This window comes from Cylas formicarius, unplaced genomic scaffold (genome assembly GCF_029955315.1).
Source record: "Cylas formicarius isolate icCylForm1 unplaced genomic scaffold, icCylForm1.1 PGA_scaffold_12__32_contigs__length_19106922, whole genome shotgun sequence".
NCBI classification, from domain to species: domain Eukaryota; kingdom Metazoa; phylum Arthropoda; class Insecta; order Coleoptera; family Brentidae; genus Cylas; species Cylas formicarius.
In genome coordinates this window covers 6857560-6882687 of record NW_026844225.1, presented here as the reverse complement: position 1 = coordinate 6882687, position 25128 = coordinate 6857560, and the positions used below count along the sequence as shown (strand labels likewise).

Here is a 25128-nt window from a genome sequence, read left to right as displayed (position 1 = left end):
ACAATTATATCGACCGGCATCAGTCCTGCTAAAATATTTTGATGCACTCTCTATATTTCTTAACTAATTTAACAGTAAATGTTTTGGATGTTCTGTGAGTATCTTGTTGACCCACCGGGTTTTTCGCTTGAGTCACCACTAGAGTTGAGCAATATCAGGATAGTTTTTCTTACTGTAAATGTACTCCTATATTTTTCTATTTTTTTAACTAATTATAACTCCTTTTCACTTATTATTTTACTAGTAAAAGTACTTCTATTGTAGTACAACTCCAAAACTACTGATATAAATCATAGTAATGTTGAACTTTGCGAATATTTTTTTTTTTTTGGCTTTTTAGAAAAAATGTTAACTTGTTTGCACTTTTATTGCTTATTTTAAAAAACCTATTGACTGATACACTCTGTATATTACTTGGCTAATTAACATATAATGTTCTGTTAGTGTCATTGTTGTCCCACCGGGTTTTTTCCTCCAGTAGTCAAGCAATGGTTCCTCGAACAATGCAGCCAAAGGCAGCAAATACCAACCAAACAAACATAACTATGTTTCTGGGTTTGAATCAAATCGCAGAAAAGGATGTAGCAGCATATTAATTATCAACAATGGAATACGTAAATAGTCACGTAACGACTTACAATCGGAAAAACATTGTTGCTAAAACGTTACATGACAAATGTGCTTGGACTGCCGAGCGAACCGAGAAAGTAACGAAGGAGGGAGGGGGGGATGGAATGCCTACCTGTTCAACATTCCCTCTCCACTGTTAGACTTGGCCTTACTTCTTGCGTTTATGTTCATCGAAACCAAATCGAGATATAACTGTTTTTTACGTTACATCTATTGTGTTTTTAAAGATTTCCTCCGCGAGTTTTTGTGGCTAGAGTTTCCTCTGGTACTGTGAAGAGTTGTGCTGTGCTGTATCGGTCATGTGTGCTTTCAATCGGATGGATTCTTTATATAAGAAGGCAAAGAAATCGACGAAGCCGTTAAACGTATTTCCATAAATAAATCGTTCGTTTAAAAATGTGCACTTTTAAAAATTGAAGTTCGCATTGCCGCCGTCTGTGGTTCTCCTCAGTTGGGTTGATACACACCTATGATTTCACAACGTCTACTTTGATCTACGGACTACCTACCTAACGGATATCTTATCTTTTATGTTAAAGGTAAATACGATATTGATAATAATTGGAAATGGGACTTGGCCATGACCTAAAGTTAATTTTGGAGCTACCTCGATTCCAAAATAGAATTTGTGTGTATTGGCAGCGAATTCATTTTATGAATGAACATTAAATAGTGACTATTCGAGACTAACGTATGCGAATGTAAGTTAAAAGTTGTGGGGTTTTCAACACAAACTTAAATACGATTTTATCTTGTGTCAATACCGAATATTAGAAATCTTACATGTTAATGAACTTTACCTAGGCTTCTACTGTGTTAGCGAAATTTTAAAATAAATCTTTATAATCGAATATTGTGTACGATGAGTGTAAAATTATGTACGCTTATAAATAGATTAGCAAAACCGTAGCCATAATATGGTAAACCAGCAGTAGACCGATACGTTGTACGTCAACGTCTGACGAAGTTATCGGCATATTTAATTCCACATGCTTCGCGCCTTTTAATATTGTTGTTACACTCCTATCAGTTGTAGCGCTTAATTATTAATTATACATTAGGTTATTGGGTTTTATGATAACAAAAAAAACACCCGGTCAATTGTCCCTTTTAACAGTGGCACTAAATTAAATATAATACTGCTAAAAGTAGTGTAAATCAAAAGCCTTAAAAAATATTTTAAAGTTGAGGAAAAGGGAGTGGAATTAAACTGGTTTTGAATCAAGTTTCGCTTGACCTACACTAAAGAAATAGGGGAAGTGCATTCTGTAGGGGCTGGTAAATAATCACCAACGATTTCGATCGACAAAACATGAAAACTGTAGTAGGTAACCAAGAAAATATTTTTCCCAGTTTCAGTACAAGTTACCACAGAATAAAGTTGTCTTTGCAGCTATTAATATTAAAAAAAAAACCATTGCTTACTAGAAAATTGTAGGAACTTAGGAATTTATTGCGACTTCTTTGGTACAAAAAACTTCAGGGAGAATATTGTCATATTATTCCCCAGAATAAGTAATACAATACAATACAAAGATTACAAGTCATATTAAACAAAAATGATTTGAAAAGATGTAAATTAGCGCCTTGCACAACAATTTATTAAAACTAAGAATAGTTAGTTTTGGTTTGTTTCTTTGTTTAATATCAACTAGTTACATTTTTTATAATTTGGTATTACGAGTGAGAAATATTAAAATATTATTGTTGTTAAGAGCGAATGTTTAGAAACTCAGTAAATGTTTTATGTCAATGAACATTGGAATAGTGTTAATTTATTAAATTAAATGTTATTAAAAAATAGGAAGGATCCTAAGTTAATACAAATGTTATGAAAGGAAGTAAACGTAATTTCCTTCTAATTTTCATAATTAACTTCCTTCAGTTCACTTTTGTATTTACGAATGCCGAAAATAAACATCAAGCACGACTTTTATGTAGTATGTAGATATTTGAAGAAAAAAAAGGTATTAGATTGAGCCAAAAACTAAAATGTCAAAAAAAAGTCTTCACTTCACTTCACACAGTGTTTCAAATTTTGGTTCGAAAATTACTTCTGAATTTAATCCATTGATATAAAATCATAAATTAAAATAAAAAATTACAATAAAACCACCTTTGTTCCATTTTACAGTGCAAAAATATCTGCATACACAAATATATATCTAGCATAAAACAAAAAAGAAAAAGACACATAACGATAATATCACCTAAAGAATAATTGTTAATTCTCCATGTATTTTTCCATAAAATTTATTTTTTAAATATTTAAAAGCGTGTGACTAATCTGAGGATACTGATTAAGCAGTGTAATAAGAAGAAGCTTTTCATCATAGTCTTCTTAATTTTAAGTATTTCGTAGTGAAAGTTTAGACGAATTCAACAAGTCATTTTTTTCCAATATGAGAGACATTCACCTTTTGACCCACAAAAAGGGCAGGCCTAGATGGAATATTCATAAATTATAAAATCTAGGTGCCAACTGATGTTTTAATTAAAAAAAAATTCTGTGTCCAAACAAAAGTATTCTGTCAACTTTAACCAAAAACTTTGTTGTGGAGAATAAATCTTGGACCAAAACTAAATTGCTAATGTATTTATTACTAACTAGAATAAGAAATAAAACGTTATTAACTAAATTATAATTTTTGACAGGTCTTAAATATAATAATGATGAGGTTTATTTTTCATTCAAATGTTACAAAAAAGAGAGCATAATATGGAAATATTTACTACAAATCATCTTAATCAATAATGAGTTTAAAACAATTTAGAAAACATATAAATTAACTCTAAATGTATTAAAAATAAGAGTATCCACGCAAACAAAGAAAAAGGGAATAATATTAACTAGTTACAGTGTATGTAACCTAAATAAGGATTAAGATTTAATTATTATTAAGCTAGTTTATGTAGTCAGATAAATGAAAAATTAAAATATAAAAAAAACTAACGACTAGTGGAATTACCTTCTATTTTCTAGGGCGGCCTATTTAGCGTCCTTCAGTTTGTAGGACATTCTTGTAATGTAAATATTTGCTAAAAAAATTACGATATTAAAGTCAATCAGAAACTAAAATGTCAAGAAAAGTCACAATATTACTATTAAAGGTAAAATAGCTAGCCAAAACACTTCAATTTTAGTTCAAAAATTACTTCTTAATTTACCCGTTGAAATAGCAATAATTAAAAATTTATTTGAAATTTTATAAAATATTGACAAAAAATGCATGCCTTTGCTTTTTTCAGTTTGAATCCATATAAAAATTAAGCTTGATCTTCTTAATTCTAATTTATTTTTAATCATTTTTCTGTAAAAAATGTTCTTCAAATGGTATTTAAAGATGTATACAAAATATGTAACAAATATGTGAGTTTCAGCTTCATAGTTTGTGAAGAAAACTAGCAAAATGCCGTATAAATCGTGAAATTTCTGTTCTATACTTTTTGTAATTTATATTTAGGCAAAGTTAGTCATTGAGATCACTCGGAACCCGTGCTTCACGGATAGTTTTTTTTAACTTATTTTACTTTTATAAATATTGCGAGTTTAATATGGAGAACTTTGGAAGTCTGTGTACGAAATCTAAGTTTATTATCAAAGATCATACCCAAATTTTCTTATCATTTACCAATACCGTGTTCAAAACCAAAGTATATTATTATTATGATTATTTAAGTATTTAAAGGCGCAAAAAGACAAACACCAAGGACTCCATTAAACGATTTCCGTGTCCCACGGTGTACGTAGAATATGCAACATCCTATTCGCGTCGCGACGCCGGCGTCTAAACGAAATGAAGACCACTTTTCAGTTCGCCTCGCGTTCCTAACCATACCGACGTCTTTTTGACGTTGGCGTCGGTATTATGCCATCCATTTCGTGCGTATCGAGTATTAATTAGTGAGAATAAGAATTTAGACATTCCCATACGAACCATGTACCTAAGAGTCGCATTAAGGGCAAATATTTAATCGAGAAAACACTGCTTCCCCTAAAAGAACGAAAAATGGTGACCTAGATTTGCAACACAATAAACGCGTTTTCGTGCGTATATTAAAAAAAATTCAGCGATGTTCTCCTGTTTGTGGCATCTTTGGGATTGGTACTATTTTTTGCATCAATATTAGTCGTTGAATATGTAGACCTTTAAATTATTGAATGTAGAATCTGACTTGAGCTTTGTAGTACAGGACAGTTTAAGAGATAACAAATATACTATATAAAAAACTTCTGGATTCCTCCTCAAACTATTTCACAACATAGAATACCAACATATTCTTTGTATACCGCGATACATGGTGATTTTTTTTTTTACTTTCGTTCACAATTTGAAAAACGTAGCCACAAAATTTCGCATCTGGGCCTAATTAGTTTTGTAATAACTAGATATCGAAAGCTGCACAAACTTTTTTGCAAAAATACCGTCATATTTTTTTTGATAAGTCAGGGCTATTTTTTGGTATTTTCTAAGTAAAAAAGATACATATTTTCTTTAAAAATTACTTTAAATTTTTTTTCTTTATTATTACTTTTGAATGACCTCACTAATAGTTGCGAATGAATAATAGAAAAGAAAGGAAGGAAGATAAGGAAAAATTTCTTAAACATAATTGTGATCAAATAAAATTTTATTTAATTAACTAACTTAATAATTATTACAAAAATCCAAAAAAACAAAAAAGTAGATGTTTTACTTATCCATCATGTACTTCGATACATTTTGTAATTAATGAAGGAATAAAAAATGAGTTTTTTATTCGGAACTCAATAACAGCGTCCTGAATTTAATGCCAAAGTTCCTCGCTATTGTTTATTGGGTCTTTTTAAATCAATAATTTAATATAGCCCCAAAAATAAAAATTCCTTGGATTGAAATTCGCAAGAAGAGGACTGTTTCTGTCAATCCATCTTTAAGGAAAGTTTAAATTAAGATAATTTCTTACAATTAGCGCAAAAAATAAGTCACAGTCTCTCATCAAATATATGAAGGGTAATTCAAACGGTCATAGAACATCATTATTTACGTTTATTTTTAATTTTTGCTGGAAATTTCTTGCCCATATCAAATGAGGACTGTTTAATTCACACGAATGTCTTTTATGAAAATTAAAAATACCTCGTCAGTAAATAATATTTTCTTAACAAAACTAGGATTTTCGTTTTGTTTTGAACATAGGTAGAACATACTATACCTTCTATGATTTCAATTGTTTACTGAACAGAAAAAACTGATTACTACACCATTTAATTTCCCATCCTCCAAATGCGAATTTTTGTGCATCTATATATTTTTAAATGCGTAAACCTAAGTAATAAAATAGGATAAAATAAAATTACTTTTATCACCCTCTATATCCGAAATATTTTGATACGAAGAACATGCTAGTCTTCTATGGCCGATTCGTTTTGAAACACTCTATATATATAGAGATAATATAAAACCTTATTAGCAATATATTTAGTACTTACTGTCCATAAAAAATTTCTCTCAATTTTGTAAATAAAAATTTCAATATTTAGTATATATTTATATTTTAAGATACACCTATAAATATTTTTGAGTATTTAACTTGGAACTCTCTTTTGAATTATTGGCCACGAGTTAATAATTGTGCTAAGAATAATATAGAAGCCATTTTTCTGGAATTTTCGAATTCTCTTAATTTTTGATCTTCCGATCTTTGGTATAAAAACAATTTAATAATTATAGTTAAAACGGCACTTAAGTTAATTATTAGTTAAATTTCAGAGTGATTTTAATTACGCTTTAATTGGCCACTGCTTCATAACGCTTCATAGTGATTTCAAAAGTTAGTTAAATCTATCGGATCATTCTTACAATAATTATTATTGACTTGCTAGATATAATTGGAACGCGATAAGGATATTTATAACCAAATTATTAAATATTTATTAAAAAATAGATTTCTTCAATTTTTTGATGAATTGAATTAATGAAAACTTAAAATTTGAACTGAAAAGTAAAACACGTGCAACAATGTTTATGGCATTTTTTTTTTAAATAAATAAGTGAATCAAAAAAATGCAAATGAAGCACATTCAAAATTCAAAAATTACTCTATAAATATTTTTCTGTGAATAAAGCAATTTTTTCAACTAAAATGACGATGTTACCACGTTCAATAAACTTTTTGTTATTTTTTTAAATTATAATATTCACTGCAAATATAATTTCAGATTTTTCCTTTATTTTTACCAACGATTGAAGAGTTTTATGTGTACTTCTGGATTGATAAGTCATGGAAAGTGTTTTTACCAATACAAGACATACTTTTTCTTTATTTATGTACATTTTCTTGTACCACACTGTATAGGTATATTAACTGGACCGCCAAATGTTTTAATTGCTTTGAATTTTTCTACAGTACTTAAAACTATTCAAAAAAGACGTTTCTGTGAATGAGCTTTCTTTATTTTATTTTTGTTTCTACAGTCCTGTTCTTTCAAAGATGAAGGCACAATTTCACTCTAGCTTAATGGCCGTCATGATTTCGAATTGCTTCCTAGTATGTCGGTAGCACTGCTGGGAAGAAGCTAGTGTGCTTAATTAGAAAGCTTAATTCTTCTTAACCACGACAGTCCTTATTAAGTAAAACCATTTTTTAAACCCTTATTTCACTTTCGTTTGTAGGTTTGACCCGAACAAAATGGAAAAAGATGCGAAACAGCCCCCAGACAATAACAACCGGCAACAACCAACTCTCGGATCTACCATACCTCAACAGGTTTATCAACCCAATACTACTCTCCCACATTATTATCCAAAGAGTCATCAGCATCAACCTCAGCCTCCGTTTCTTCTAAACATATCTCCAGGTCAACAAATGCTCCACGCTACTGCACATAGACACTTCCAGTACTACCCGCAATATGCTGCGCAGCAAGGTGATAGTTCAGTTCACATTCACCGGCACGTACCTTGGACAAATAACCAGCCCTTTACTCCTGCTACAAATAAAGAGCCAACTCCTGCACAGAAACAGGTGGAGCAGAAAGAAAACGCGAAAGAGAGCACCTCAAGGGCTTCTAAACAGAAAGTTAAAGAAGGGGAGAAGAAACAGCTGAGGAGTCCATCAGCTAGAAGACCACCAGATGCTCGCGTGACTATGCAAGGATGGTTACATAAACAAGGCTCTGAAGGGCTTATGCTATGGAAAAAACGCTGGTTTGTGCTGTCCGAATATTGCTTATTTTACTATAAAGGTAAATTTTAAAATTTATGACCTAAGTAATTTATATTTAAAATGGTAATGACTTGATTTACATTGGCCGTTCTTAAATAATTAGCCGTTTTATAGTCCGTTCAGTCCTCGATTCCATGCTATGACGGTTTATGTCTTCATTATCACTTCACTGAAGTGTTATAGAATAAGGTTAGATGGTGCGTTATATACATCTTTCGATTGTAACTATTTACATACAATATTCCTAGAGATGTTGAAAATATGTCAATATGTCAATAAGTCAAAAGTCATGTTATGTAGCACGCAAATGCAAGATAATTTAACATAATTTATTAATTATGTGTAAAATAACAGACAGACAGAAGTTTAACATAATACACTTCAACTTCGCGTATGTTGCTTAACAGAACATCACTGTCCACACCATGAACTTCAGGATTTTTCATTTGTTTTCAATTTTAAAAGTATCGTTGGAGTATAAAATTATTAATGACCATTTTCAAAACTATGAAGTATGCTCTATAACCTTTTCCTTAAAAGAAACGTATATTAATTTGGAGGTAATTTAAAAGAATTTTGAAGCAACGTCCATGGAAACCTTTAAAACACATTATCCTTAATAAATTGGGGCAGTATAATTTGCGAAAATTTCAATATTGACCATTGAAAAATATAAACTACACAATTTAAAATTTTTTAAAAAGTCTCTGCTGCAAAAGTCAAACAAATAAAAAAAAAGGTTTTAACAATAAAAGGATTTCGTTTTCTAAAAATGTTAATAAAGAATGTTTGCATTGAAAACAACGGTAAGATTAAATATAAATTAACAAAGTACGCTACAGAAACAAAAATATTTATTCCACAAAAAAAGGCATAAGATCAAGCAGCTCAGAATCTTGTAGAGAATATTTTGAAAAATACAGTATATTGATTTTTCCTTTTCATATCTGTTCTTTGATAATTTTGAAAAATAAAATCATAACAAAAATATCTTTAAGAGAACGCACTTTGCTAAATAAAAATTATTACTATTAGATGAAAATACAAAATAATATTTGATTGGGTTGGGTTGGGTGACATTTCTTAATTTGTTTGTATATGTATTGATGTATTTATCTTACCTTATACGGCTAGTCAAATGTGGCGAACTCAGTTTGTTCGTTACTATATATTTCTTTTTCCATTAAAACATCGTTAATTAAAATTATGTTATAGGTTCTTCTGAAGATAAACTACTTGGTTCTATCTTACTTCCCTCATATAAAGTATCTATATGTGGCCCAGAAGATAAAGTCAACAAAAAGTTTGCTTTTAAGTGTGAACACGTTAATATGAGAACTTACATATTAGCGGCTGATTCACAAGAGCTGATGCTACGATGGATTCACGTATTAAATTTAGCCTGCAACCTCCAAAGTAATACGTATGTAATCATAATAGAGCAAAATTGCCTTGAATTAAATTATTTTTAAATTTTAGTGACGTGGACCAATGCAGAGACTCGCAAACAGCGGGCAAGCAAACAAACCCCCATGCTGTTTATGTTAATAAGCCTAATAACGGGAATAGAGGTTCCCTTCACACCCATACCTCTAGTAACATGACCGATTTGAGTAATTCTAGTCAACAAGAACTCAGTCAGTACAATCAGCCACTGTACGTCAATGCTCCTCCCAAACCTCGTAGATTAACAGATGGCTTTAGTTCTCCTACACCTGATTCAGACACTTTCGGTTTGCAACATGGAACGAGAGCTATTGCTAAATCACCACTCTTCGTTTACGACAAGCAATTACATTCCCATCAACAAATTGCTCAGCCAGAATGTGTTCATATATATAATGAACGTCCAAGTCTTCCTCAAAATGTTGATAGGAGAACTCCAGACTCATATGGCAGGTCTAAATTTATGAGATCTCGCAACCCAATCGATTATGAAGATATCTACTCTGAACAAGCTATGTATAAAAGACCGTTGAGTCCTGTTGTTGCCAACGATGTTCTTAGGAAAGGGTATCCGCCGAATGCAAACTGTGTTTACAAAGGATATGCTCCGCACAGCGAGTTTAAACAGAGAGAAATTTTTCGCTACGATCCGCAGAAAGTAAAAGCTGCTGGTCTTCCCATATCCAGGCCTCACAGTGCCGATTTTCTAGAATATAAGGGGAATCAAAATGAATGTGATGAAAGTCCTGTGGCACTAATACAAGCGAGGCCTAAGTCAAGTCTAGATATTAATATGTATTCAGATGAAAAAAATTCGCACGTGTGTAACGAATTTACTCAACCTTCCAGACAATCTAATCCGAGCAAGAACGACAGTGATAATTACTTCTACAGTCAAGAACGATATGCTGAAAATATGCGCAAGTCAGCGCAATATCTTCAGAAGTTGCCTATCAAATACCAACCTATAGACCCGCACCAGCAGAGGCATGAAGAACGTTATAATATGAATTCTCCTAATAACCTTTCTGCTCCACATGATCTCAGATACAATCCTCAACCCGCTCAAAGCCGCAGCGTTCTCAGTGATGGCACGCTTCTCTGTTCTCATGATATTGATGATGGATCTTACAGGGGTGACTTTTCAGTGAAGATGGAGCAACACTGCCACCATAATTTTCTGAGTCCAAATCAAGAGCAGTTCATTAGATCCGCCAGTGCTAGACTAGCCCAAGCTCACGAAGATTCAATGCTGGAAGAAAAAATGCTGAGCATAGAAGGAGAAAGAAAGGTAGTGGTTATAATTTGTTTTCTTTTATATCGTTTCCTCCGATTTTAGAGAGAAGAATCGATGAAGAGACTTCTGGAATGGAAGCAAAGAATGTTGCAATCACCCCTGAACAGGAAAGTGCAAGGGCACAGGGCGACAAAAGAACAGAGCTACATGGCCGAAGGCAGTCACCACAGTATTGAAAAGAAACAGAAGAGGCCTAATTTAAATAGCAGAAAACCTGCCCACCATTTGGTGCAGTACAACAGTTACTCCTCCGATGACGAAGGTGTGTATTTAACCGCATTTTATTTGGTGAAAGGTCTTTGGGGGTAGTCTGTATAGGTCCTTCCTGCCTGGATTATTTTAAGTCTTATCTTTCTGTGACTAACATTTTTAAGTAACCTTCGCATCTCTTACTAACAAATTAATTATTTTCTGAAAACTTCTATCTTGATGTAAATTTTTTATGGGTTCAGAGAATGGGGAGAGAAGCAAGACAAGTATGCACTCACAGGCAGGATGGACCGTGGACACATTTCTGAATAACTCTGATTCACTTACACATGCACATGCCAGTCTTACCACCGCTCCTAGAGAACCTGATGTGCCTGCACAATCTTCTGAGCCAGAATCAAAGCATGCACCTAAATTTAATGAAAGTATTGATAGAGACAGTCCGCATCTCACTGAAATTAGTAGCAATGGCGCTTTGGTGAAAGCTATTCTGTCTGAATTTCAAAGTCCAACGAGTGAATATAGCTTTGAAGACACGAAATTCGAATTTGAAGAGAATTATATGCCGATGTCCCCTAAGTCCAGTATTCTGCAGCAAAAAAGTGACACGAATAGCGACGTTACAGTCATATTCAACGAGCCGGATGAAAATCATTACGTGGAAATGACCCAAAGCATAAATAATCTTTTTGTTACATCCACCAGCCCGTTAGACTCAAATGAGCAGCAGCAGTATGAAATTGTTTGTTTTGGAGAGGAAAACCTTGAACCTGTTTATATGGAACTCAGAGTTTCCAAAAATCAAAACGCTACAGGTGACGACTTGCCCGATATTATCATTTCCCCTAAAGAAACGTCAAATAAGAGCACCAAGTCAGACAGCTCAGATGCTGATGATGAAGCTTCTAAAGATTTGGATTCATTTGATAATCAAAACCAACCGAGATTTAGTTTATCAGATACTTTTAGACCTGCCTCTTATTACCTTGGCGCCAGTAAGGCTGCTACAGAATTACAGGATAGCTCAGATAGTGAATTAGTGTCGCCTCCACCTATACCTACGTCCTCCCCACCACCAGACGATGACGAATACCTTTCAGGTAAAGACATCAGGAAAACTCAAGGGGAAAGCGAAATGAATCTAGGAACGTGTCATAGCCCTGAGCAATATTACCCCAAGAGCAGACAAACTGATAACAAAGACTGCAAGTCTGATATTTCTAGCAACCAGTCTCTGACATGCGAATCGGCCAGAGGTAGTAAAATGTCAATTTCGATGGACTCTTCATCGCAAATTGACTTAGTGGGTATAAACAATATTTGTTTATCCGACACTAGCCTTAAAATGGATAACTCCCAACAGCTCGATGATACCAAGCATGGCATGAGGCATGCTTATGAAAATTTTGTCCTAGCCAAGCATGTATGCCAAGGAAGCAATAGTGACATCAAAAAAGCTGCCATTTCAGTTGCTGGGGCTGACGAATCTCTCGTAGTAAATAGGCCGGCAAGCGCATCATCTATATCAGCAGAAGTTTGCAGTTTACTAGTTAACTCAAATAGATCGACTCCCGTTAATAATAATGACAAACATTTGAATATTCAACATTTTCAAATAGCACCCTACTATTATTCCGATATTTCAGGCAATTCGTCCGCTTTTGATTGTGCTTCCGCATTTACTTTAAATAATCAAAGGGAAAGTGTGAACGGGAGCAAAAGGGATATTAGCCATATTATAAACCCTATCAAATGCAATGATACCGAACAGTGTAATGTGCCAGAAGATCATTCTGAGACTTTGGCTGCGGAAGCTCGCTCGGTGTCCGCAGAGTTTCTCAATTTGACGGATAAATCCGATAATATTGACAAAAAAAACTTGTACGAGTCTGATACTTTGAAAAGGCAGAAGCAAGCAAACTCTCCGACGATAAGCATGCTTCCCGAAGAAAGAAACTTCTACCCTCATAGGAAGGGAAACAAATTTGAACTAATTGAAGCCAGCGTGCGTAAGTCCTATTCATTAGAAGGTCTCTTGGAGAACGTTTTAAATGAAACCGCTACTTCTGAAACTGACCCCAGTGCTCCAGTGGTATCGCAAGACAGTTATGTTTGGGAAGAAGATCGTGTTTGGCGCGAAAGGTTGAGGCTAGTAAGTCAGAGGCATACTAAATCTATGGACGATCTCGATTCCATAGACGTAGACACGGAAACTGAGCACAAAAAAAGTACCCGCGGAATATCTAGGGACGTAACTTACGTGAATGACATCCTCTTCAAACAAGACAAAGCTCATAGAGGATCGACTAGTAAGAAGCAAACGAGAAACAACAAAACCGAACTAAAGAAGAAAGGAAGTTTTTTGATCGACAGAGAGACTTTGAGGCAGTGGGACTTGTTGTCTAGCGCGCCATCTGATGATCAGATTGAAGGTAAGGCCACGCAGGTGTCTCCAGGGAACGCGGTGGGGGATTTAGGTGAAGGTACTTGCGAAATGGGAGAGAATGGCAACTCAGAGCAAACAGGTATAAACTATTTTCATATTGTACAGTATATATTAAAATTTGTATCGAACTTTTTATGCGACATTGAGGCTAAAACAATCAAAAATTTATTTTCGTAAATGTAATAATATAAATAAATGGGCAAAATTTTATGTAAGTTTATAAAACATCGCTTTACGCAATGAAAGGTGCATCAAATTCAATCAATCGATGAAATAAGCATTTACCACCAAAGACCTTGGCATTACCCACTTGCTATAATTAATTAATAACTGACAATGGCTACAATGTGATAATAACACATTCCAGAAAATTACAATCATTGTGAAAATCACATTTAAAACGTCGGCGTTATTTTTAAATTGCTTATTTTTCGAAATTCGATTTTATTTATTTACGTGAATTTTGTTCTCAGTTGAGGTTAAATCGTTTTGAAAGTATTTTAAAAATTTCGAAAATATATTCAAATATAATAATAATTTTTCTTGAAATCCAATACCTAATTTTTAAATGGATTTGTTCAATATTTTAGCCGTTTACTGTGTATATAATGCCTGAATCGTTCTTTGGTTTAGGTTTAGGTGGATTTCTATCAACAATACAAAATACAAACAAAGGTTATATAAATTATATATTTTATATAAAATATTTACATGTCTTAGCGTTATACTGTATTTATTTATTTATCAAAATTAATGTTGTCCTCTTCAAAGTAATCCCTACCAGATATAATATGGTGGCTGAGACATGATGGTGGTTTTGTTTGTGTTGATTGATAGTATTGAAAAAAAAGGTATATAGGGTGTACAATCCTACAATACCGGAAAAAAATAGAGATGATTTTTGTCCAATTTTTCCGAAGTTAATCTAAAATTTAAGTTAACCACTGAAATGTGCAATTTTTCACCGATGTAATTAACAATGGCGGAGTTTGAATTTAAATTATAATATTATAATATATTATATAATATATTTAATTTTATGATATACATGTGATCAAATTAGTGAAAACTAAAGAAGTTTTTTGAATTTGAATGTTTTATCACTAACTGACCAGTTTTGGTTTAACTAAAAAAAATATATTTAGTATTAATTGTTGCAAGTGAGCTGACCACAAGTTCCTTATAGCTTCTGGATCGATATCCATTAATACAAGAGCAGCCTCCATATCGCACAGAGATACGTTTCCCAGAGCTGCATCTGCCAAGAGACAATGGGAGCTAAATTTTCAAAATCCCCAGGCTCGTTCTATAACTGAGCTAGATCAATGTTTCAATAAATACAGGTAAGTTAATGGGAAATACCTCGTAAGGTTCCTATTGTCGAAATTTCGGTTCCAGCGTCTCTTCAAGGTTGAACCACTCTTCAAAATTCTATGGTATCAGTGGGGAAGATTCGAGAGTGTCCGAAAACGTATGTATCTGGTATTAACGAAACAATTTAGCTATTTCTTTATCAGTTTGGACATGTTTTTTATTATTTTAAGGATTTGACAACAAATAAAAATAAAATGAATGTGACAGCTGGGGAACTACTTGGTAGAACACACGAGGAGTTAGTTTTATTGTTAATACAATTGCGTAGACAGCAAGCTCAAACTTTTCAGGCTATCGAGTCTTGTTACAATGAAATTGAGACACTACAGGTTTGACTATCTATCTGTACCTCAATAACACTAACCCGTATGGTAAACACATTGATAATGATAATAATATGCTAACATATTTTAACAAATGGGAGGGGCTAAATTAATGTATATAGGCAGTTGTCGATGTTTTTGAGGCGTTTGAAGGATTCAGGTGCGAAATTTGTTAAATCCCACTTATTTTTTGATATACTGAGAATTTTTTTTTCAAATATTATTAAGAAAATGAAAATGGTATATGAATCTTTTTTTTTGTCACTGCTAAATTATTGCGACAGTATGTATGGACCGTGAATTGATAGTATACAGAAGTTTTAAAAGTCGTATCTTAAGGGTCTAAATTGCCTCAATATATTTGACTGACAATTATTTATCGATACAATTTAAAGTAATATGGAATGGAACTTTTTAATCTAATGTTATTGATTACAATGACATAAAAATATATATTTATTGCTATTTTTCATTTTATTTCGAAGCTTTTTTATCTCCTTTTTTTTCATAAAACTGATATAGGCACGTTTGTTTCACTATTATCAATAATATTATTAATTTTAATTTTCGTAAATTAGTAGAGTATTATCCGTTATTAATATCATTTTTTCTTTATTTTTCCCTCCGTTCTGCTTATTTATACAGGGTGCAGTTTTTTTATTATTTTTTTCTTTTAGAAACTTTTGCAATTTTTTCAACTTTCCAAATAAAGCCACTTTTGTTTCACTGTTATCATTAATATCATTGATTTTAATTTTCGTAAATTAATACAGTACTTTTCCAATATTAATATCATTCTTTCTTTATTTTTTCTTCCCTCTCTTCTGCTTATTTATACAGAGTGCAATTTTGCAAACTTTTCTGTCTCTAGAAATTTTTTCATAAAACTTACATGTTTGTTTCACTACTATCATTAATATTATCAACTTTAATTTTCGTCAATTAATACTGTATTGTTCCGTTATTAAGATCCTTTTTACTTTATTTTTTCCTGCCGCCCTTCTGCAGATTTATACAGGGTGCAACAAACTATTGTGTTATTGCTATTATAAAAACATATTTTCTGCATTTTTTTTAATGACAATGGTATTTAAAAATATATAATTTTTCATTTTTGATTTTATTTAGAAATTTTTTTGTTTCTTTTTTTTAATAAAACTTACACTTTCCAAATAAAGACGCATTTGTTTCACTATTATCAATAATTTCATTAATTTTAAGTTTCATAAATTAATACTGTACTTATCTGTTTTTAATATCATTAGTTCTTTATATTTTTCTGCCTCTCTTCTACATACAGGATGCAATAAACTATACTATTATTAGTGTTATAAAAATACAAATACGTTTTCTGCATTTTTGTTATTGACAATGATATTTTAGATAAATAATTTTGCTGGGTGCTGTCAAACAGTTGTTTTTTGTTCCAACAGTTATTCATTATTTTTTATACAATTACATTTTATTAATAAAGATTTTTATTTTTAAACATTTAAATGATAAATTTAATTAGTCGTATTTAGTGTTCACACTAAATGAGCAGTAAAGCAAAAAATTATAAATGCCAAATACAGTAATAATAAGGAACGCCTTCAGCTAGATTTATTTTATGTAATAATTTTTTTTTACTCCTTATGCATTTGAAACAAAAACAGGGGAAAAGAAGTTTCCAAATATAATATAAAAAATATTTTTTATGCCATTGCATTGCATTAAATTTAGTTAGGAAAAATAATCTTATCCACTCATTTAAAAAAAAAAACGCAGAAAGTGTGTTTTTCAAATAGTAATACTTTATTTTCGTTTTTTAAAATAAAATTTATTTTTCTGCCATTTTGTAAACGCCATATCTCCCTAATCCAATAGAATTAATTGTTGAAACATTTTTTTCTAATGTCGTTTTGAACTTGTAGAGTGCAGAGATTTGTTCTTGTAGGAAGCTGTAATCAACACCATTGTTGAATTTCATTTATTTATTGCAACTTTTTGTGTTAATAAACCTTTAATTATTATTATTATTATTAAGTTGTTGTGGATTTAATGAGACGCGTATTATTTTTATTCACCCTATTAAGCATTATGGTTGTCTAACGCAACATTTACATTTTCAAAATTCCTTGGTTTATCGGAAACGTAAAGGGATTTTTCGAAATTTGACATCGTAATCAGAAACATCGAAAAATTGCACATCCCGAGCATGTCGCAATTGAGTCGGTGCTTTATTTCACACGCTATATTTGTTCATAGGTAAATATGCATAACAAGGATCAAAACAAACGAATGGAAAATTTGCAAAAATTAGAGCGCATTAAGCAAAATTTAATAGAACTAGAAAAGCAGGTATTAATGGTTAATTTCTTACGTATCAAGCATAAATATAGTGGAATCACTTTGTAGTATGAAAAAGGAAAGCCGTTGGTTAATTTGGTCGACAATATGGTGAAATTGGGTTCGCTCTATCGCATTCCAATGGAACAAAGTAACGAAACAGCAAGACATATACGTGATAGGATAGAGTTTAATCAACACGTGCAGGAAGAACGTTTACTTGCCGAAGAAAAACGAGAGTGGGAGAGATTGGAAACTAGTCAGGCTCAACTTCAAGCGAAAGTGAAGCAGCTTTATCAGCTCGATAGCTTGATTCAAGAGGAATCGCGTAATTTGCATAATCTACAGAGAGACAAGGAAGATATCGAGAGAGCTTTGGGCGGTTTAAGGTGTAGATTAGTAAAGGGTTTTAATAATCCGGAAGAAATAGAACAAGCCAGACGGCAACAAATGGCACTGGAAAACGAACTAAGTCGGGTTCATTTTATGCTCGCGCAAAATTCGAAGAAGCTTGAAGAGACTGTTGCAGGGAACGCCCGATTGGAACAAGAGTTGCTTATACTGAAGCAAAAGTTTCAGGTTTCCAAGCAGCCAAGAACTTCCCCACATTTTTCCCATCCAGGTACACTGGCTAACAACTTTTATGTTCATTCCAAAAATACTCATTTGTATTGTAGGAGATAGCCTGCCATACATGACAGATAGCAACGTGGCGTTTGAAACTGATTTGGAAAGAGTGCAGAAGAAAATTGGCGATCTTCAAAAGCAAAGGGAAGAGCTTCGCTTGCAAGTGCGTCAGCTAACGGATAAATCCAACAGTCCTCATTTGCATCAGATGAAGCAACATTCATTTACGACAAATCAGTTTAACTGTAAGTTTTTAATTAATGCCTCTTGCGACAGATTAATCAAATCAATACAGAGTGTGATTTCGACGAAATCATTTTCAACCTTTTTTGTATTATAAAAAATATTACTTAGCAAATTTTATTTCGAATACAACGATCTACAAAATACATTTTTTTTAAATAGAACCCTCTACATTTAAATTTAGTTTTGACTTTGTTTTAAAATCCTTCAACTTTTTTATTAAAAATAATACATACCTAAACCTAATAATTGCAATATTTTATTTATTTATTTTTAATTTAAGCTTTCAGACTTGCAAAAAATGAAGATAGCGCCATGTCAGTTATTAGTTTTCTTCACAGATGACGTAAACGATATATGCAACGGAATTAGATGCTCCAGGGTGGTCGAAATAAACGAATATATTTGGATCATTTTAAATTGAAAAATCTGTATTTTCTTAAATCACACACACATATTAATATTTTTTAGGAAAGATGTTTCAAAAACCTACAACTTATACTAGAATACTAGTATTTTTTAGAAAAATTAAAATATAGAAAATGAAAATTGAAACATAGGGTGTTCGATTTAAAAAAAATGTATGTTTTATACGCTTTTTTGACCCGCCCTGTAAATTATTTTGAATTGTGCATCCTAGCAATCTTTATAATTTTGACATTATATTTTTACAAGTTTTCATTAAATTTTCAATATTTTGGTATAGTATTCGTTGACGTGATAAATAAAATTAAAAAAAAAACAGATAAAATGAAAAGAGATTAAAAAAATGTTTTTTAAATTATACCGAATAAACTTCGAAATTATCAATTTTCATAATCATGAGACCAACTAAATCACAAAATAATAATATATAATAATATTTTGAAGTCAGAATAGTTATAGGTATCCTATGTTATATAACTTTTGTCTGAACTTTTCCTATTAACAAATTTTTGTATTACCTTTATTGTGTAGACCATAACATTTCGTCAGGTAAATCCAGAAATCTGGTCTCTGACCACCGAAGTATTGTTTTCGGTATTTTTTTTATTTTAAAACAATAAAGGCACTCCACACGAGGTTAATCAGAACACGGGCTCAATCCCACTCCTGATGTTAGATTTAGACTATTAGTAAATTAATGATTCGGGTTTTGGAAAACGGGACTAGACGACGCCATACTGTTCAAGGCACGTGGTGATTCTGTAGCCCTCCTTTATCAGAGTTGTTGTTTATTTTAGCATACAATAGTGTCCAAATATTGATAATTACTCGGTGCTAACAATGGTACTTCTCTCTCTTTTGTTGAAGCCATAAGCGAAACAAGATTTTCGTGCATTTTTGCAAAAAAAATGTAGATATAAACCAAGATTTTACAAGTTGGTACAGGGATTTTCGAGAAACACCCCAGGGTGATATCTTCACTACCAACCGAATTTTGTGTTGGTGCATTTTTGAAAGATGTGCCATTAATTCCCGGAAGGAGTATCTATTATCAGCAAGAAGGTTGCCCAGCTCACAACGCAGGGATTGTATGTGAACTTCTAAATAAAGAGTTTGGACAATAATGTCACCTGCGAGATCGTGTGATTTAACTCCTCTAGATTTTTTTTAGGGGCGATATTTAAACATCTTATATTTAAAGACAGAAATTTTAAAACCAAAGTAGAGTTTAAGGAAGCCGCTCCCAATCCTATACAGTTAGTGAATAGCGAATAATTACAATTTTGTTTTCTAAATAATCAAAAACATTAAAATAAAATTTTAAAAATAAGATCTGAAATTAAAATATTAAATGGTTCTTAGTTAGTTTATATAGTTCTTATTGTTATTTTAAATTGGCCATCTTTTATAAAGTTCCAGTAATTATTAAATTATTTTATCATAGTATACATAAATACTAACATAGCTAACTATGATTGCCATATGTAGTAAAAAAGTTGTATTTATTTATGAGAAAACGGAGAACTGTAGAAAAAATCTGCGTGTGCCATTGCATTTGCCTTATAAAAATGCCCTAATATTATTTTTATCCGAATCCAAAGTGTTTGTAAATAAAAAAGTTACGGGCAATTTTCAAAAGGGCCGAAAATTGAAAAACGCCCTATGTCTTGATTGGTTTCAATCATTAAATGTTTCTCAAAAATCGATCTATGTGGATTTTGCTTTATCTAGGAAATAGGTTCTTCCTGTTAAAACATCCTAATTACGACCAGCCTGTGGAGGTTAAATAAAGCGGTTAATTATTGTGTTTTCGAAATTTTAGATTCTAAAAAAAAACCAGTGTCCGTATGGAGAGAAACAGATCTGGACACCATGAGTAACATAGATCACAGTTGTTATAACTATGCGAGCACACCTACAAAGCCGTTATATATAAATACAAATACAAAATCAACGGACGGCAGTGCCGAATACGTAGACCCCAGCCAAAAGGCCGCTGAGTTGGGTAACGACGACACCTTACTTTCTTCCAATATGCTCGAACGTCCTGAAATTAAAACCGTGCGTATAGTAAAACGAGAATCGGAACGTAGACAAAGGGATCGAGAAAAAACATTCACCGAAAAATGCGACATTCTCGCAGAAGAAGACGACAACTTGTTGACCAAACTAATCCCCAGTCAGGCTCAAAATTATTTTTACGACCACCATTCGCTGCCCACACCTTCGAAATCCCAAAAGCAAAAAACTTCCGAGCTTTCGCCAGTTTTTAAAAGCGAAGCTGCCAAGCAAATCATCACGGAAATGTCAAAAAAGGGTAGCGTACCGCAACGTAGGGCGGTTCCGAGGGAAAAACGCCGCCATTACACCACCCCTCATGATCAGTTAGCTCCATTTGGTAGCCTAGAAAGTAGAAGGGCTAGGGACGATTTGGACATCGAAAGGGCTTTGCGCCAGCGTATCGACGCGCCAGATATCGTCCGATCGACTTTAAGCAATAAAGAACTGAAATATAACGAAAATACGATAGATAGCATTCTAAGTACGCCTAATAAAATTGTAATTCCGGAGCGATATATACCTGAACAGCTACCTCAGCCCTCGGCGGAAGAACAAGAACGCCGTATGAAAAAAGTGGAGTCAATTAAAAAAATGCTGTCGGATACAACGATCATCAGTAGCACCATTACTACGGCAACCGGTAAGGGCTTGAATTCAATTTATACTCTATTTAGTTTGAAAGAGAGAGCAACAAAACCTTTAGTAATAATAAAAGTATCAAAGGGAAACGGCGTCAAACAACAATAATAATATGACTTTATTAATCAAAAGTGAAAAGAATTCCCAATTATTCAAAATAAAATTAGGTGTTAGTTTTGGTTATCAAGTTAATAAGTAAAAATAAAATTTAGATTACACACAATTGTTTACTTATCAAGGAAAGTGTAGTTTGTTGTATATAAAGTAAATGTTTTTGAAACACGATCTTTCTCTTAGTAGAGTCTTTGTTTTTAATAATCTTATATAAACACGTTAAAAAATGCCGTAGATGTTTAAAATTCATGCTAAGCCATTGCTATTGTATCTAGTATATATATATATATATATATATATATATATATATATATATATATATATATATATATATATATATATATATATATATATATATATATATATATATATATATATATATATATATATATATATATATATATATATATATATATATATATATATATATATATATATATATATATATATATATATATATATATATATATATATATATATATATATATATATATATATTTATTTATTTAATGATGCTCAAGTATAATAAAGTAAAATAAAAATAAAGTATAATAAAATAAAAACAAACTTTAGCAATGGCTAATAAATTATTAAATAACTCCCTGCCTGTTATGTTACACATTTTTTAAAACTCGTTGCTTTTGTATCTCTTATAGTTAATAATCCTTAAATATTTAAAACAAATAATAATTTTGAGCAATATATAGTGGTATATAATAGAAGATTCAGCCATTTTTCGTATTGTTTTGTAACCTGTTAGATCTAGGAATTTGCAGAAATTTTTTCACCACCGTGTTAATTGCAAACATACACCGTGTGTTGCGGAATATTATGTTGTAATTATTGTTATTAGAAATAAATTCAATTCGATTCAATTTTATAATAAAAAAGTAGGAACTTGTAAAAATGAAAGCTGCATTATCAAAACCATAGTATTTATTATTACGGCAAGTCAATTTTTATTTATACAAAAGTAAGCAAAGAGGTTTTTCGCTTTTCAAACGGTGTAAGACAACAGGTAACCACTCCTGTTTTATAGTTCAAAAGTTATTCCCAAAATGACCGCTGCGTTAGTCATTTAAACTTAACTTTAAGTCAACTTAAAATATGAATATTTACGCTTCTCTGAACTTATCCATCTTGCTGCCGAGCAGACCGTCCTAGGAATTTTAGTAAAAAGTAACAATTTATTACGTTCTATTATATTACATTTCTACATAGCATCATTATTAATATATAAAATATTAAATTTAGTAATAATAGAGTATCTATAAATTCAATTAAACAAAATTTTGCTTTTTACAAAACTTCTGGATTCCTCCTGCGTCGGTTTTTGCTTAGTCGAAATTGCTGACGTTTCGCCAATCACCCGTTGACTGTCAAGCTCTGAAGAAGCCAACAGGATGATTGGCGAAACGTCAGTAATTTCGACTAAGCAAAAACCGACGCAGGAGGAATCCAGAAGTTTTGTAAAAAGTAATTGAACCCTCAAAGTTAAAAGAAATAAATCTAGAAATTATACATGATGAATTAAAAATTGTAAATGGTATGACAGTTCATCCTTTACTGTTGTAAAAAGCATTAGATTAGGCTGTGGAAGTTTTTTTGAAAAATTAAACAAAATTTTATTTTAGCAAGTAAAATGAATTTAAATTTAACATTTGTGGTTAATAAAAATTATAGAATTTGGCAGATAACATTACACGAAACACGAAAGAACAATTTGTTTAAAAAAAAAACTGTATTTCAATACGTAACCTAACTTAGCTCTAAATGTAAGTGAATTGCACAGAAATTAGTTTTAGAAAACACATAAATAAATATTATTAATATATATCGGATTGGTAAAAACATTTTTGCATGAAGTTTATCCATTTAACGCCAGCAAAGCTAAAAAGTAGCAACATTTAAAAAGACACACTGTCTACCATCAAGTAGAAATTGCATCGTGTCTACTGGACTTGACATCTTCCTTTGTACCAAAAATTCTTTTTTTTACAAATGTTTGTGTAAATTCATTATAGCTAATAGTTCTTTCTTTATAATTTTTCCTTTAAATCCAATATCTTTTAAGTCAGTAGATGTGTTGTTTACGATAAAGTTAATGCTTTTTTAATTTGCGTCGTGACTAAATCCTCATTTAAGAATTCATCTTCACTTCTAAAGTGTCAACTATTCACTTTGCTCTTTTTCTCTTAAATTGGCTAGGCATAATTTAAAAACAGACTTTAGCAACTTCTTCACTTCGCAGTGTTGTTGGGTCTGCGTGTTTACATAGTTTGATGCACTCTCTTTGTAACGAATAGACTATAAATACCAAATCCATCATCAAACGTTTGTTATTGCTCCAGATGATAGAAGCAAAAAACCAAGTCCTATTAGCAAAACGGCTTCAAGCTCAAATATCGTAGAGGAAAAGAAGCAGAGAGAACATTTATTGCAGCTTAATCAAATTCTCGCTAAACAAGTGATGGAAATAAGTAAAGCTGTGGCAGGTAAGTCATACGACTTGCTCGTTGTGAACCTAAATGCACGTTGGTGTTCTAATTCTGTTTATTATGTTGTTGTTTTTATTTTGTAGGATTTACTGACGCAGATAGTAGTGCTTAGTTGATGTTGCTGTTTTAGGTTTGTTTTTTGCACTAATCTATTAAATGGTTAATAATTTGGCACATTCTGATTACTTTTGTCCGATTTTAGCCAAAACCCTCGAAAAACTACCTCTTATGAAACAGCCAATAAGTACGGAAGATGAGGACTCGTCACCTGTTGCACCTCTTCCTCTTTATCAACAGCGGGAAAATTTTTACAGTTGAAAGAATAATCCAGGTAGATTTTAGTATTAGTATTATCGTATAGGAACGAAACGAAGTGTCATGATATTTTAGGATCGGATGTTATGATATAAAAACTCAATACTAGCTTAATTTGTGGTACTCTTTAATTTCACTTTTTATGAAGCAATATTTCTTCAAGCTTGGACTTTTTAAACGATGTTTGGTTTATTCCAAATATTCATAAGCAAAATTTTGAGAAGTGTATATTATTATTGTGTTATATGTATGTATGTACCTAAGTTTAAAGTACAAACTAGAAGATCATTTCTGTGTTAGAAGGTATATCCTTTACTGTTCAAAAAATGATATTTGTTAATTTATATTAATTTATTGTAATATATGTCATTTGGAAATCATCGAAGATTAATTTGTAAGTTTTATAAATAATTTATTTTAAAAATTGTTTTATTTTACAAGTGACGTTAAATAAAATCTTAAAATGTTGAAATTATGCAGAATTAACTGTGATCCAAGCGCTCTAAATATTCTATATTTATTTTTCAAATAAATTACATCTATCAATTGCTCGTCATTTTACCCACTTAAAAAATTATTTAGCTGATGCTACTTTCTCGATTGTTGCTCACTAAATAATTTCCTTTAATATACTAGTGTTTATATTTGATAGATAGATTTATTATACGCGTATGTTAAAGCAACTCTGTATAAATGTTGTATAAAATAGTATTATTATCAATCATCAACTTAGACTGATTGTAAATAACGTGTATGGTTTAGATTGATTGTTGTTGACATTCAACATAATTTTGTTTGCATAAATATAAAAAAAAACATTCTAAAAAGGGAGATTTTTGTTTAACGCTCAAATTCTCAATGTTATTTAGCCTCTACTTGTATTTCGGGCGACATATTGTAAAATTATTATTTTATCTTGTTCCCTAATAATATGTACCATTG

The 25128-nt window shown here is 31.7% G+C and overlaps 2 protein-coding genes across 8 annotated transcripts in view; one reads left to right on the top strand and one right to left on the bottom strand.

Annotated features, from left to right (window-relative positions):
* Positions 1–762, bottom strand: part of LOC132695574 (dynein beta chain, ciliary) — a 42492-nt gene extending 41730 nt beyond the window's left edge. The window contains exon 1 of the mRNA XM_060659897.1: positions 743–762. The gene's annotated coding sequence lies outside the window, so the exon portion shown is untranslated. The remainder of the gene's footprint in view (positions 1–742) is intronic.
* Positions 757–25128, top strand: LOC132695573 (uncharacterized). Of its 7 annotated transcripts, none has more exons than XM_060659890.1 (16): positions 4459–4736; positions 7287–7858; positions 9055–9262; positions 9319–10576; positions 10625–10844; positions 11035–13317; positions 14425–14581; positions 14637–14709; positions 14783–14941; positions 17183–17275; positions 17333–17885; positions 17941–18135; positions 20382–21260; positions 23725–23868; positions 24074–24202; positions 24262–25128. In XM_060659890.1, exons 1-15 carry the CDS (start codon positions 4705–4707, stop codon positions 24187–24189), a joined length of 6942 nt encoding a protein of 2313 aa, XP_060515873.1. In that variant the 5' UTR covers positions 4459–4704; the 3' UTR covers positions 24190–24202; positions 24262–25128. The 7 variants fall into 7 exon arrangements, with proteins under 7 accessions (XP_060515875.1, XP_060515874.1, XP_060515873.1 ...); XM_060659893.1 differs by adding an exon at positions 23955–24001 and having other exon boundaries at positions 24074–25128; XM_060659892.1 differs by lacking the exon at positions 4459–4736 and adding an exon at positions 757–1169 and having other exon boundaries at positions 24074–25128.